At 41.7% G+C, this 16,099-nt stretch overlaps 1 protein-coding gene across 2 annotated transcripts in view; it reads right to left on the reverse strand.

Annotated features, from left to right (window-relative positions):
* Positions 1-2,109: 2,109 nt before the first annotated feature.
* The window catches only part of LOC119025839 (ras-associated and pleckstrin homology domains-containing protein 1-like), a 71,158-nt gene continuing 57,168 nt past the window's right edge, over positions 2,110-16,099 (reverse strand). For both annotated transcript variants that reach the window (XM_037109806.1, XM_037109805.1), the window contains 8 exons: positions 13,484-13,605; positions 13,267-13,332; positions 12,480-12,623; positions 12,266-12,376; positions 10,940-11,038; positions 10,643-10,763; positions 10,305-10,435; positions 2,110-8,397 (listed from right to left, as the gene is read on the reverse strand). In XM_037109806.1, coding sequence (XP_036965701.1) covers positions 6,031-8,397; positions 10,305-10,435; positions 10,643-10,763; positions 10,940-11,038; positions 12,266-12,376; positions 12,480-12,623; positions 13,267-13,332; positions 13,484-13,605 — 3,161 coding nt within the window. In that variant the 3' untranslated portion in view covers positions 2,110-6,030. The remainder of the gene's footprint in view (positions 8,398-10,304; positions 10,436-10,642; positions 10,764-10,939; positions 11,039-12,265; positions 12,377-12,479; positions 12,624-13,266; positions 13,333-13,483; positions 13,606-16,099) is intronic.

Below are 16,099 nucleotides of genomic sequence, written 5' to 3' on the forward strand. Positions count from 1 at the left end.
CTTTATTAAATTACACAAAGACAACCTTGTGAGAGTCATCTATTATTTGTTCACTTCTAAATAAGAATTTCCACTACATAAAGATATTGTGTTCAAATATTACTTTGGTTAAAGGGAAAGTCAACAGTACAGATGAAAACTTGAATACAAGTATATATTACATGATATTATATTGTATTGTGTTGTATTATATTATTATTATTATAAAATTTATATTGTATCATATTATTATATTATTATATTTTACATAATGCACATGTATATTCTGTCGACTCATTTCAGGCCTGACTCAGTTATCAGATCCAATACATTTTTCTGATCATCAGAATAAGAGGTATTTTGATCCGAGTGTCAACAAAATAAATTAATTTAATTCAAGTGCCACTTTGGCTTTGATGTAACATGCATAATATACATCTACAGAGTAACTAGTTACTAAAGTTACCCAATACATTTTGTAAGAAAAAGAACAGTATCTGGCTCCACAATGGAGGTGCAGTGAAAGTATAAATTAAAAGAAAAAGGAAATATTCAAGTAAAGTACAAGCACCTCAACATTTTACTGAAGTCCAGTTCTTAAGTAAATGTACTAAGTAACACGCCATCACTAACCTTAATGTTTCCAACAATGTTTAAACCGGGAGAAGTTTGATTGAGGGACTAGAGGCTGAGATGACATGCTGTGTTTTCAGTAACTTAACCAACATGACAAACAGCCAGCTCAGAACCCTGACCTGTTGTCTTGCCAACATCGGCTAATCACTCTCAGCATGGTAACACACTGCACACACACTTTTAAAAGCATCTGGTTTTCTTGAATTGGAAAACAAGCATCATTTAGAGTATGCCAGTAGTAGTTATTCATTCAGTGTTTCTGCTGGACTGGAGATGTTGGATGGATGGACTGTACCGCTGGCCAGCTGGCATCTCAACCAAATGTTTGTGACAGGTTATTAATATTATGAATGCAGGTTAACAAATATCACAAACTGATGCCCCAGCTAACCTTACAAAATTTTCATTCAAATTTCATTCCTATAACCTCTGTGAACTCCTTCAACAGACATGAACAGGTGGAGAGCTTTAGTGGAAAGTTTACTTCCTGTTAGAGAAAGGGGCCATGGGCCTGATTCTGATCCCTTTCCACTGTAAGTCTGGAACACATGGGCACCTGCAGCAAAGGCATGTTTGCATGGAAGGTCTGTGAACTACTCTGGCAACTACATAAAACACCTATAACTAATAACCAAGTAAAAAGTGATGAAAAGATTGGAGGCAATTGTTTATGCTGGCATACTGCTGTGATGTCATCTGCGTTTATGTTAGCTTTTTTTTTGTTCTCAACTTGGATTACTGTTCCATTGAATTTTTCCATGTTGAAAGTTGAATTTTCCAAGCTCACTGAAATACAACTTACTGGAAATTTTAGCACAGTTCATCCACATTCAGCACCAGAATATGCCCAGACAGGATTCAAGTATCCTCAAGACATCATCTTGTAAATTGTTTTCTAACAGTGTGTATACTTTCTCACAGGGGATATTTTCACTTGTCCCAGCGTAGCAGAAACTCAGGTGTTAATAATAAAATGAATGATGGTTAATTCCCGAACCATCGATGTTATCACACCTGCGCCCTTCCTGTTTTGAAGTCTCATTCTGATCTGCATCCAGATGTTGAGTGGACATTTCTCAACATTTTCTCTTCATCAATATGAAGATGATTTCCCACGTATGACACCACAGCTACACAACGTGGAGTTGGTTTAGATTTTTTATTTAACAAAAGCGTTTGGGCAAGTAAATAGGAGCGGATCCTTGTTTTTCTTAGTGCCTCACACGTGTCTCTTCTGAGAATTATGGACACAATGAGTCTGTCTGACCGCTGACCTTTCTAAAGTTTAACACTCATCTAACGGCGCCTTCAACTTATAGTGCATATAACATAAACAAGCCTTAAATATTGTATTCAGAACTATGTAACTTAATAATTTTTCATAGCTCACAGTAGTGATGTACACTTTTCAACCCACAGCCTCTCGAAACCAGGAAACTCTTCTTCACACTTTCAGTCCCCAGAGTCCTGGTGTAAAAACTTTACAATCTGCACTTCAGTTTGACTCCTTTATTTATAATGCAACAGCAGGTTTGACACCAATAACAGCCATGTGCTCTGCCAGGTGTCCTTGAGCAAGACATTTCAAGACATTGATCAGTTTGAAACTGTATGTTGTTCTTCAGTGTCAATACACCATGATGTAGGCCCTCGTGATTATTATCCTGCAGCGCAGCGGGCAGTGGAAGTACTTCTCTCAGGGGAATTCTCTCCTTTCAACAACATCACACAGACAAAGTTGATGTTTAAACTTACTGAAATAATCTGACCATAATTATACATTAACAGATAAAATAAAATTAGAGTACTTCAAAATCAAATGATTGCACATAAAAAAAAATCAAACTGGGGCAGTATAATATCACGTTTTTTGGCATCTGTGCTGTTGCACTGGTCTTGTCATGCAGATAAATTGAATCTAGTGACAGTACGGATGATTAAAAACAGGAAGGTAGAAACAGACCTAGGTTCAGCTGCGCACATAGAAAACTATGATCAGAAAATGTACTTAGCAAGCCATTATCAGCTCATCTGCACACAGATAAAAGTGACAGACTGTATTTCTGTAGCTATACGAGTGTGGAAGGATGCTTGGTTGGAGCAGCAGACTAACTAGTGAACTGACTGGGTTTATCCAGCAGGATATCTAATCTGATGTAGCCGCCTACTGACAGATACTACTGTGATTACCTACCTAACTGACAACAACATTTGCCTGAAGTAATGTACTATAGTTAACTGCCAAAGTGACTGGAGGTATCCATCTGGCATCTCTTCTAAATGCCACTGCTTTTAGAGTACTGGTACCAGATTCTGCTTTTTTTCTTAAGAGTGCTCTTTTGTGTTTTTTGTGGTGTGGTTATCTGCAAACACTTGATGTTAATGTCATTTGGCTCAAAATTCATGAACAATATGCATTACCATCCCAGAGCACAGGTTGTTTTATTTGAAATGATCATTTTGTCCAAATAACAGTCCAACCCCAAAGGTTGGACCCCAGAGACGACTACTGAAAAGCAGTAACTTTTAGTATTCGGGATGCTGCAACCAGTGATTAATTTCCTTCTGACTAATGAATCAGTTGATCACCTAATTTCAACTTCAAATTTCTTTCAATAGGGCATACATATTCACAGATATTCATTTAGACACCTGTCACAGTGGAGGAGTCACAACAAACAATTGTATTGTTTACCACAGCGGACACAGAGGCAAAACACAGAAATGACCCCAGGTAAGGAATGAAATAAAACTGGATATGAAGCTCATGAGGGCTGCGGCAGTAAAGAATGTGACAGGAGACTCCTGTAAATGTCTGGTGTACCTATTCTCAGAATCAGTGCTCCAATAATGACGATTAAGGCATACAAAGGGGTATTTATCAGTTGTCTCGGCCTTACTATTACTCATGTTAGTGCTCGATGTCCCACATCAGCTCCTCCCAGGCTCTCTTCTTTTTACACATACCGGTACTTGAATTTCCTGGCTGCAGTATCAGACAAAGATGGCTGTGTGTGGAAAACTCCTGGTTTCAAAATGTCAGAAGATTAATGATCGACATCATAGATGTTACAGTCAAGTCCGCAGCCCATGATGTCACCACACACCTGTGAGCAGTTTGAGTGTTTTGTTTTTCAGGCACTTGTTCCCCAGGGCAGTCCTTGGGATTTTCTCTGATCATTTCAGATGCTAAGTGGACACACACCTTTAATGACTAACCAGTGAAGGGATTGACCAGCTGTTAGGGTGTTGCTCAGGCTGAGCTCAGATCAGAGGAGGCGCTTGTTGACTATCCTAATAATAATGCACAACTGATGGATGTTAACATTTAAATCTGAATAGGTTATTTAGATGGTAGAGATGAGGAAACGGCAGGTCTGTATGAACAAATTTTCCTTCTTTAGGCTAAAGGCCAATAGATATGATTTACTCGACTGTCTTCTATGAGTATAAGGATAACACAATGTGCCTTAGGCAAACTTATGTAAGCATATTTTCTGGTTAAGATTGCAATTCCCAATGGAATCCTTACATGTTAATAGGTGAGTGATAAGTTACCTCACTTGATTTCATTAGTCTCCCAGGTCTGGTAAGGTTTAAATTCTCCTTTCAGATTTATTATGCCAAGTTTCCTGAACTGTCTTCAGTTACAAGTGGACCCATTCACATGAATTCCTTCACAAATTAGCATCACAAACAGGATCTAAACAACAACTGGAAGTGCAACATTTACTTTATATGACCTTGCCATGTCTGTCTTTGATCATAAACTAACTGACATTTTACCTTTAGCCTCAAGAAACAAAATTCCATCTCAGTCTTAATGCACAAGCTGTATGCTCATGGCCTTCAAAGCATCCAACTTTACAGCAGTAAGTACAGAACAACCTGTATATGTCCCTCTCGTGTTATAATTGTAATAATACTGTCTGATGCAAATTTGATTTTAAGACTGGTTAGGATGTCAAAACACCTGTAATCTGAGCAAAGCCTGACCTGTTCATTCTGTAGCTGATTTATGAGAATTATTTATCAGTATACATTTAGGTAGGTAGTCTTATCCACTGAGAGTCTCCAACCAATCAGCCACGAAGCTCTGAATTTAAAGAAATAGAATTTGATGAAATATAATATCAGTAAAAGTAGCTTCCTATGCCTTATTCTTGTCAGCTTTTACACAGGAGCACCCTGACTGGAAACATCACAAAGTGGCATGGTTCATCATGACCCACGACAGGAAGGCTCTACAGTGGCAAGACCCATCTACGGAACATCAGTGACATCTGTGAACTGAGATGTCTGCACAGAAATCAAAGATACTAAAAGACAACACCCCCCCAGCCACAGTCTGTTCAACCCGCTGCCATCTGACAACAGATACAGAAGTATCTGCTGCTGTACCACCAGACAAAAGAGCAGCTTCATCCCTCTGGGGCTTCTAAACATCCTTAGCTCCACCTTAAAAATCCTAATTAATTTTTAATCCTGATTATTATTCATTGATTAGTCTGAAGTGTTTTTTGTGTATGTATGTATGTATGTATGTATGTATGTATGTATGTATGTATGTATGTATGTATGTATGTATGTATGTATCTTGAGGAATTATGAACAGAAATTTCCTCATACAATCGTGTAATGCATGACAATTAAATTAATCTTGAATCTTGGTCACCCAGATCAACACTTTGACATATTTTGACAATATCGACCCATGTCCAGTCGAACTCCTTCTCTCGTGACACTTCTTAAAAACTTAAAATAATTATAATAACAATATCTTTCCAGTATTAAATAATCTTATATAAAAACACACACAAAAAAGTTTGAAATAAATGGCAACACTCCCAACCCCCTAGTTCACAACATACACACAAAAAACACCATTCCACTTTTGCATCTCTTTTTCCTTCCATTGATCCCTCCTTCCCTTCATCAGTAATGCTACTTCCATTGCCACGGCTCCATGCAGTACCAGTTATTTTGCAGCAAACTGTCTCTGTTGCCGTTGTCGTTCAAGTCTTGTCTTTGTATATTTCAATGCAAAGCTGCACAGACATTGTGAAAAAAGCTTGATAGGTGATTTTTCTGGCTTGCTTGTATACAGATATATATATATATATGTATATATATATACATATATATACTTTTACTCATGTCATTGGATTAAACATGTATCGGTAATGATAGTAATGATGAGGATGATATTAATAATGAGGATATTAGGAACAATCATAATCTGAGATTAAGAGTAGGAAAGACGTCTTGCTACTTGCTCGGAATCCAGGGGGGGGTGGTTTAGGATGAGGAGAGACGGACAAGTCAAGACAGACACTGATTACTTTTTCTCTGTTGGAACAATGAGGCCTAAATAGTCAGTTCAGTTCTTTAGGCTCCACTCAGGGTCTTTACACCCTACCAGTCACTGGTCAGTTTGGTGCTTTGGTCCCGTTTTGGAGGAGCGGGAGGTGGGCCTCGCCGCAGCGTTGCATAGCCTGAGATGTTGGCATGTTTGGTGGAGTGGGAGTGCGAGTGGTGGCGAGACAACGTTTGGGAGTGTCCTCGGACACCCTGCTGCTGCAGGAGCTCAGGGGGAGGTGGAGGAAGGAGTGCCATGTCGTCCATGGTGCCCACAGGCTCCATCTTAGAGGAGGGGATGAGGCTGGAGGAGGTGAGCGAGCCATGGCGGACTACAGACTTCCTCTTAAGGGTGCGGTTAAGGTCTTCCAGGAAGAGAGGCTTCAGTGCCAGGGAGCCCGGCCCTGCTGATTTTGGGGATGTGGGGGGGATAGGAGAAGAAGAGGAAGAGTAAGAGGACAGGGAGGGAGGTGGGGTCTGGGATAGAGGAGGTGGAGACAGGGGCATTGAAGTTGTATTGTCATACTGGGCTGTGGTACTGGTCCGCCGATTTAGTGTTGGAGGGGGAACTGCTACCCCCTTTTTCAGTGAGCCTTGTTTCCATGACGATGACGACAAGGAAGATGTTGCTGACTGTTGAGGCTGGGGGTTCACCACAGCAACCTTTGGTGGGTGATGGAACTCTGATGGGTGGGGAGGTGGAGGGAAAAGCTCAAAGTCACTAGGGGGAGGTGGGAAGTAATCAGGTGATGTATCAACATGAGGAGGCTGGGAGGGGGGAGGGGGGGGAGGAGGGGATGGGAACTCAGAGGACTGACGTTGTTGGCCTGTTTGCAGCCCCTGGAGTGCCAACGGTAGGTTCGCCAAGTTCAGCTTGCCTGGCTTAGGGAGTGGAGCAGCAGAAGAAGATTCTTTTGATGGAGACCCCGTCACTGATGAGGAGCTGGACGAAGTACCTGTTTGTGGAGCTTGACCAAATTTGTTGACCAGGCTCTCCACCTTCTTTGGCCTCTCATCCTGGGTATCACCTGAGCTGCCCCGGATGGAGGAAGCTCTCTGTGGGGTTGGCGGAGGCCCCCTTTTGCTTGATCCTGTGGAAGAGGTGGATGGTGACTTCTTTATGGGAGAGCCTGTCTTTGAGGAGGACGAAGTGGGAGGAGGAGGGAAATCTCCATGGGAGTTGTCAGCAGGGGGTGGAGGGAACTCTGGGGACTGTGGAGCCATGACGCCTCCTGGCTGCCACTTTGGCTTGGCCTTGACCGCTGGAGGGGACTGAGGAGCAGAGAATTTAGATCCTTCCATGGAGTTGGAGGCAGGCAGAGAGGAAGGGGCAGAGTTTCCAGGGAACTGATTGACAATCTGTTTGACCAAAGAGGAGGTAGCTGCTGCAATGGAGACTGAAGAAGAGGAGGAAGAGGGAGAGATGGCCAGGTTTTTGGAGGATAGGCTGTGCTGCTTTGGCAGAGTGGGAGGTGGCTGATTTGGGGAATGTCCTGTCGAGAAACTTTGCTGCTTTTTAACTGGCCCGTGGCTGCTCTGGGGCTGTGTTGGTGACACAGGTGAGAGGGCAATTGGAAGGGAAGAAGGACCAGAGGGTTTGGGGGCAGTTTGAGGTGGAAAAACACCAGTGAATGTTTTGGGAGGTGCAGGAGGGGGTGCATTGGGGGACAGAGGTTGGAGAACTTGTAGGGAGGTAGGAGGAGAGAGCTCAGCTGGAGGTGGTAGAGGAGGAGAATTATTGTCATCCACTGGTGGGCCGAAGTCGTACACCATGTTGGGAAATTTCTGTGCCAGGAACTGCTGGAGGCCACTGTTGGAGAGTTGAGCGCAGGGGTTGAGGATGGGTTCTGGTGGCGGGGGTGGAGGCAACCCATTGGCCTCCAGGCTCTCCGGTGGAGGAGGTGGGAGGTAGTGGATGTCCTGCACGTCCTCCTCAAGTGGGGGTGGAGGTGGGAGACCAGAGGGGCTTGGTGGACCAAATTTCAGTGCGGCCATAGCTGAGCCAGGAGCTGGCACCGTAGGTGGGGGAGGAGGTGGAGGAGATGGGGGTAGTGGAGGCGAGGTGCTGTAAGCAGCTGGGAGGGTATTGTAGTTGGGTTTGGAAAACTGTGTTGGAAGGCTAGGTGGGACAGCTCCTGCTGGCTGCGTCCTGGACTGGTTCTGGCTCTGCAGGCGTGCCAGCGTGCTGTACTTGATGTACGAGGAGGTAGGTGCTGACTGATGGGCCACACTCGCGACAGGTGGGGGAGGCGGCGGTGGAGGAGGCGACGGTGGCGATGGGGAGGAATCGTCAGATGGGATGAGGCCATCAGTGTAGCTGCTCCGGGAGGGAGGAGTCTGAGGCTGAGAGAGAGGGAGGGGCTGGGGCGAGAGGGAAGGTATCTGGAGAGGGATAGGCCTACTGATAGGGTCGATCCTCATCATCTGGAGAGAGAAATGGTGAAGAAGGAAGGAAAGAAAGAGAAAGTGACAAGAAAGTAAGGTAAACAAAGAGAGGAGGGAGAGGAACCGTGTGAGAAAGAGGAAGCATATAGGTAGAGAAGTTGAGAGAAAAGTAGAAAACATAAGAGAAAAAGGTGATGAGATGGAGGGAGAAAGACACAATTAGTAAAAACAGTAAAACAAGTAAAAAACAGTTTGACCAGTGTCATGTTTGTGAAACCAAACAATCCAAGACAAGATGCAATAAATCAGTCAACAGTCAACCAGTGCAGTTTGCAACTCCAAACATGTAAATAAGGTGAATTAGCAATCAGAACATGAAACCTTTCCACTCTACTGTCCTATTATCATTTATCAATAATCATCCTCACTTCATATTTCTCTTAGGACATTGTCAAATGTTCATTGGCAGCTTCAAGAAAACTAAAGAAGGTACTATGGATCAGCTGAAGTTAGTCCATCTATCCATCCATTTACTGAAATGTTTAACCAAGCTTAATGTTTAACTGATTTAAAATGTTGGCAAACACATTTTGAACAGATTCTAAACCAAAGAGGGATTTTGGCTGTTAGCTTAGCTGCACTTTATGCAGACTTAAACCCATGTTATGGGTCTCCACATCCCATAAATCCCATTGCTGTGCCCTTTTAATAATAATTAATCAGACAATTATCATGTTGTGTTCTCAGAAACCCTTCATTGGATCTCATGGCACCTTTATCATAGTTTTGATTTAGCTGCAGCTAGGATGCTAAATGACAGAGCACCAGCCTCTATCAGACTGTCTTTAACTGGTATCAAACAGGTTCTCAGCTATTTGGTGAACCGTCAAACAGTTTGTGAACAAGATGCCAAATAGCATTTAATTGGCTATAATCTGACTCAAACAGGCTGTGAACTGGATCTTGAATGTAACACAAGTTCACCTAACCATCCAAAGTTTTTGTTATATATCACTTCTTGGTTAGGACATTCATTCACACCACAGGGTTAGAGAAAATAAACAGTTCAGCTGCAGCCATTAAAAAGACCCACTACACCAGACAGCTCACACTACATATGTACAGACATCACCTCGGTGGTCATGACATGAAATCAAACCTGAAAAATACAGGTCAAATCTTTGTGACCAGAAGGGATAGGCTTTTGTTGTAAGAGCCGTAACTCCAGAATCCACTTCCTGTAGATATCTGTGTGTGTGTGTGTGTGTGTGTGCAACTATATATTAATTTGGATATAGCCAATATTTGCTTTTATTATATTCTTTTACTTTTCTTCTATTATACTGTCATTGATCATTTTTGTGCAGCTCAGTTTTAAGATAATTAGAACACCTGAAAGATCTAACAAAAATATCCCCACAAAGACAGGTTTTTAAAGTGAGTATTTTATCTAACTGTTCTAATGTAAACCGTAAAATAGGGATCTGTATGTCATATTCTTTAAAGAGAGTCAAAAGTTAATTTGCCTCTTGCAAACAGCTTGAACGGTTGGATGTGATCATAGCAGTGTTTTTGCTCAATGTGAAAATAAAGAATGACATTACTAGCCCCTGTGTTGCTACCTAAAGCACTAGACCATGAGCACATCTTACACAAACTGCCGATGGGAAAAAGTAGTGGTTAGGCAAACCCTGGTCACTTCAAAACATCGGCACAAACAGCTAAGCATTTCAAAGGAGCAGCCAAACTGTTATCATGCCTGTTACATCACTTCCTGTCTAACCTCCACTCCCTCCTCCTCCTCCTGCACAAAGAGGAACTGGCATACGTCCCTTCATCTTTGACCGCTGACAGGGAAGCAGAGGTGAAATATGGGAAATGTAGTCCACAAGTAAACAGGACAATGATAGGAAAGGATGGGACAGCGTGTGTGTGTGTGTTCACACCTCTCCTTGCGTCCCTCTCCTCCATGCATCGGAGAAGATGGAGCTAACGACACTCTGGGAGCGGGTGTGGCTTGACGATGTCATCTCTGAAACGCCACTGTCTGATTGGCTGGAGTGGTTGGACTGGGACTCTGGGGGTGTGAGGCAGAAGCTTCATTTGAATTTTTACTACTGATAATGCTTATTCATTTAAATTAATAAATAAATATAATTTATTTGAAAATGTACTGTGATTCATTTTTGTTTACATGTTTTTCTGTATAACCTGTAAAAAGTCTTCAAAAATCTAACTTGGCATTTGAACATAGATTTATCTCAACCAAAGCAGACAGACAGACCTGGAAGGCTGGAGGAGCTGGATCCTGACTTGATGGAGGATGAAGAGAGGGAGGACCAATCATAGGCCGCCTCTGTCCTTCTCATCGCCTCCTGGAAATTGATGTACAGCTGCTTCCCATACTGACAGACATAAGACAGACAGACAGACAGTAGGTTTTGACAGATAGATGGAACTTAATGAACTTAATGGAACTGCATGTTCACCACACTAAGCGTAGCGCGTTCCTACAGCGTCAGGCATTCACAGATGATACAAACAGCAGCGTTTCATGTTTTACCACTGGATGAGTTACTACCTTGGTGATGCGAATACTGTTGATCCACTGCTGGAGGGTTCTGATGTCATCACAGCAGAGGTACTTGATGTACTGAGACTTCTTCTGGATCTGAGGGTGCTACACACACGTGCAGAGTTTTACTTGAAAGAACACTTTGTTTATGAGTACTGTTATCACGACTGGCTCTGAATTGTGATTTAAATCTAAATATTTTACCTGACAGAATGGTTGTGTTTAATATCTTGGGACAAGTGTCATCTTGACTCCCCAACATAATGTTTAAGTGTGTAAATTTAAAATGGCATTAACCCATTTTGGATTTTGGTCCACAGTATGGCACCATAAGGAATAAAAAAGAGATGTGTTGTAATGTTGAAAGATGTAATGTTCCTTATTACAATATCTACATGGGGTGATTGTATAATGTTAAAGATGTTGATTATCAGTCACAGTAATTTTGCAGAATGTCATTCATTAAAGGATTCTGGAATAATAACTATTACTTTTGGAAGTACTGCTTGTACTGTTACTACAACACGTATCACCACTGATGCTGCAAACACTTTAGTAGTGTTTCTCAATGGGGGGCAGTGTGTTGACTTGTCTGAATACATAGGTCTATATGCATTATAAATATAAAGAAAGGTTTATTAGCAGACTAAATAGCAATATATAACAATATCAGAATAGGACAGTGTAAAAATCTCTGCACAGAGAACAGTTAGGGAAAGGAAAAGAGTCAAAATCTGGAACAGCCCACGTCTCCTCCTGCTTTTTCCCCCAGTGGTATCAGACTTTTTCTTGGTATGCTGTTCTGATTAACACGACTGCTCCTTGTTTGGCATTTCAGACTGGCTGCTGTTCTCGGTCACTGAGACCTACTTAAAAACATTCGTAAACAGAACTTCTATTCACATCACCATTTTAATCGCCGGACAACTAATGATGGGCCTAATGATACTCCAACTGTCTGCTTAAACCAAATCTGTTTCTGGTATTCAGTGACATGTTTTTTCAATTAAATAAACAGAATGACAACTAACATTATTTAGGGATAGACAACTAGCCTGCATTTTTAATGACAGGGGCGTAATGTGACTTGGATAATGTAGTGTAGGGGGAGTTTTACCATCTTTAATCAAAATCAAAACAAGGTCTATAACAGTTTTATCAAAAATATTATTGTACTACCTATTACCTTTTCTTTCAAAAACAAAGCTATCACTGCTCTGTCACACCACTAGGAGGCAGTGTGAGGACACAGTGCCACAAACCAGTCAGCAGTCATTCATCCCAAACCTCATTCCTCTGTGATGTGGTTTGGGCTTGTGTTTGAGAGCGTACCTTCAGCACCATGCAGTAGTCTGTAGGAGCCTTGTACTTGCTCTTGTAGTCCTGGCCAAGATACACATTGACATGATCCAACTGGAGGAAACACACCAGGTCTCTGGATGCCTATGCAAACACAACCATTCAATTGAATATTTTTTTTTTCAAACAATACACAAAATAACATCATATTGTTATATACACTCCTGACAGATTTCATAACACCCACCTTGGCTTTTCCTTTGGGGACATAGTAGATGCCAGAAGCCCTCAGCAGGAAGTAGCGTTTCTTCCACGACTTCTTCCCGTCCTCTTTAAGCCACAACACTCCCTCCATCTCCGGGACGGACACCGAGCTGCCGCCGAAACACTCCTGATCCATAAAGACGAACACACACACACACACACACACACACACACACACACACACACACACACACACACACACACATAGAGAAACAAGTTCAGCCTATACCACACAACACCAGCTGAAGAACATGTAGGCACCTTTTTTTGACAGGCTGACTTGTGCAACAGCACAGTGAATAAATGTTCACCACTGTGACACAAGTTTGCTTTCTAGATTTACTACTAATTCAGATAAACTCAGATAGAATTAATTGTACTGCTTTTCCTATATCCATACCAACAGCTCTGATTTTCCATATGGCTGTTAAGCAAATGCAGAGTGGCAGAAGTCAGAAGTCAGACCTTATTTTAGGAAACATATGCACGGAGTCAACAGCAAACAAGTTAACAGCATGATAGTGAAAGCTGAGGGCTGCAAGGCCAAATATGGTATGTTCGGCTCAGACAGAAGGTGTTACTAACAGATCTACTCCAGCATCTACATGATGAGTATGCTTGCTCAGGATGAAAGTGAATCCCGTCAGACACTGTGTGTGTGTTTGACTTGGACCTCCACTTCAGGAATATCAGCACTGGCTGCCATTCTCAACACTATGAGATGAGGATCTAAGGAAGCACCTGTGTGCAAGGGCAGAAAACAAACTGACCTCCAACAGAGCCTCTTTGTTTCTTTCAGCCATCTCACAGGTCTCCTTCCGCCCCAACAAATAGTTCTGTAGCAGACGGGGAGCAGGTATGAGACAGAAGGAACAGGACAGACAGACACACAGCTGGTTAGCAATATAAAAACATCTGTATTGGTTTTATTATACAAGCTGCCTTTTATCCCCCCCCTCCATATTAGTTTGTGTGCATCCATCTCACCTGTGGGTTTTTGAACACGGCATACTTCTCGATGCGTTCAGTGAACATCAGGCGATTCTGGCTGTCTCTGGTCCAGTTCAGAAGGTTCTCCACCAGGTTCTCGTGATCCTCAAAAATCCGCTCTGCAGACAGTGATTTGGATATTTTTGTTCATTTAGAGTTGAGTCAGTTAAACCAAGTTAATACACATAGAACAGTGAAATAAGTGTTACCTGGAACATACTGCCAGGTACAGTAATACATTAAAGTACATTTTTTTTCCACAGTTTACTCAACACTGCTCTGTAGACTACGTGCATATGTTTCAGCTAAACTTCAATTCCCTTCTGTTACAGACATTAACACTAGCAGGACTCTCAAACTGAAGTACCACCACATCAGCTATATCCAGGTTGTGTTAGTCAAATATGAAGATTGTACAAAACAAAAAGTTTAAATCCACAAATATCACTTTTGGCTTTGCAAAGGCTGATTTGATCTGTCTCTCCTTGCGTCTGTGTTTTCATATAATAACTTTAAAAATACGATAAAAGGAATTTATTTTTCGAACCACTATTTCTTATCAAAAAGTAACAGTACTACTATATGAGTGCAGATATTAAACACTACTATAGTGTCCACCAGTAAGAAGAGTTTTTGTTTCTAACAAAAAAAGCAAACGTGAATGTCTTCAGATGTTCTCAGATGTCTCGTCAGCAGCAAATAACTGCATCACATCCAAAATCTTACAATAAGCTGCTTTTAACTGTCAGCTGGGTTCAGTCTCTTACTAGAGTGGAGTCTGAGTCTTATTCGATGTTGCCAAAATGCATCCTGTGACTTTTGAGCACATATTCTAATTTGTTTGGGAATGAGAAAATGAGAAAAATGGAGAAGCCTGTTACTGCAGCGACCGTCACATCCCTGCATTACCGAGAGGCAACACTGCTTGCGGCAGTCTGCTGCCCTTATTCCCTCTCTTTAGAGCTCAGTGTCTCCCAGCCCAGCTGCCTCTCAGTAGCTTTCAGATGTTTTGCCTCTGAGGACTGAAGTGGACAAAAACCATGTCAGCTGTGACCTACATTCAGTTTGTGGATGACTGTGTTGACCTCACTAATAAAGAAGTACCTTTTTTAACTGGGGCAAGATGTATATAGTCAGTACCTGTGTAAGTATGATGTAGTGTCACTGTCGCAGAGCTCATTTATACAGATCTACACCTTAATGCATCTCAACATTTAAACACACAGTGACTGACAGAGGTTATTGTTTCTGACAGTTAACTAACCTGCTACCATACACCTGCTTTAGGCGGTTACACCACTTTCCTACTAATCATTACATCCAACTGCATCAACATCACCACATATTTCACAATAACAACTTATTTAAGATTGTGGCAGTGTGACAGAAATTATGGACATAATACACAATCATATATTTCTATGTAACCTTCAGCAAGTCATGCTGAAACAACTGGTTTTGCATTCTAGCAACACCATCCACTCCATCATGTTTTCTCTATTTTGAATGTCCCAAAAGCTATGGATCAGAACTTTGTAATATATATAATACAATGCATTGATCAATGAAAAAGAAAAAGAAAAGAATGGCTGGGATACCCAACAGAATACTGGGTATTTTGTATGATAAACACATCAATGGCACAGAATAAGAATATGTTTCCCTGATAAATTTTAATTTAATGTGACACATGTATCAGTTACAGGGGGTCATCATTTGTCACACAATATATACATCAGTCTGGGAGATTCACCACTTCATCTCAAGTACCACAAATAGGTTTAAAGGATAGGTTCACCCAAAAATGAAAATTCAGTCCCAATACCTATGGAAAGTCATATTTCTGGAGCCCCAAGATCTCAAATTGACTGAAAAGAACTCCTTTAACCCCTTTTTTTTAAGATGAATTTTCAACATTACCCACAACCCATCTGAAGCATGTTAACGGATTAAATGATGTATTTTCAAATCAATTTGGGTAACTGGTACCCTGTTCACTGGACAAACTGTATGGAGTATTTTTTTCAGTTGTTTAATAACATTTTGAACAAGTTCCCATCTACTTCAATTGTTTAGGAGAATGCTACCACGCTTTTTTTGCTGTGAAGCTCGTGAAATATTTTGTGGACTACAAAACTTTACCTGAATTGGAAAACATCAGGAATTGCTCCCTCTTTTAAATTTGAGCGAGTGTGGAGTGATTTTACCAGAGCTGAACGAAATTTTAGGTGAGTGGAGAGCGGTCTTCGAGTGGAGCTGTCTGATATAACTTCGAACGATGGAGCGAAGGAGTGAACACCCATGTAAGCAGGGAGCGGAAATTCTCGCCGCTCAGCTCCGCTCACATGCCCTGCTTCAAGTCATAAAATGCTATTACCTAGTTAACAACGCTAACCCCTGTCTATACGCCGATTGGTTATAGAAGCGGAGTGTGCTGCCATGTGATTTTTGTGCTTCTACCATGGGTGAATAGGCTACATACTTAAACATAAATGTAACTAAACGTTCGATGTAGTGAAGTGAAACAAGATCCCGAAATGGAGCAGCAAGTTTTATTTTGAAAATTGACCAGATGCACTATGCTGGTCCTGCATGTGACATCCTGCCTGGCAC

The sequence above is a fragment of the Acanthopagrus latus genome, chromosome 9 (genome assembly GCF_904848185.1).
Source record: "Acanthopagrus latus isolate v.2019 chromosome 9, fAcaLat1.1, whole genome shotgun sequence".
NCBI classification, from domain to species: Eukaryota; Metazoa; Chordata; class Actinopteri; order Spariformes; family Sparidae; genus Acanthopagrus; species Acanthopagrus latus.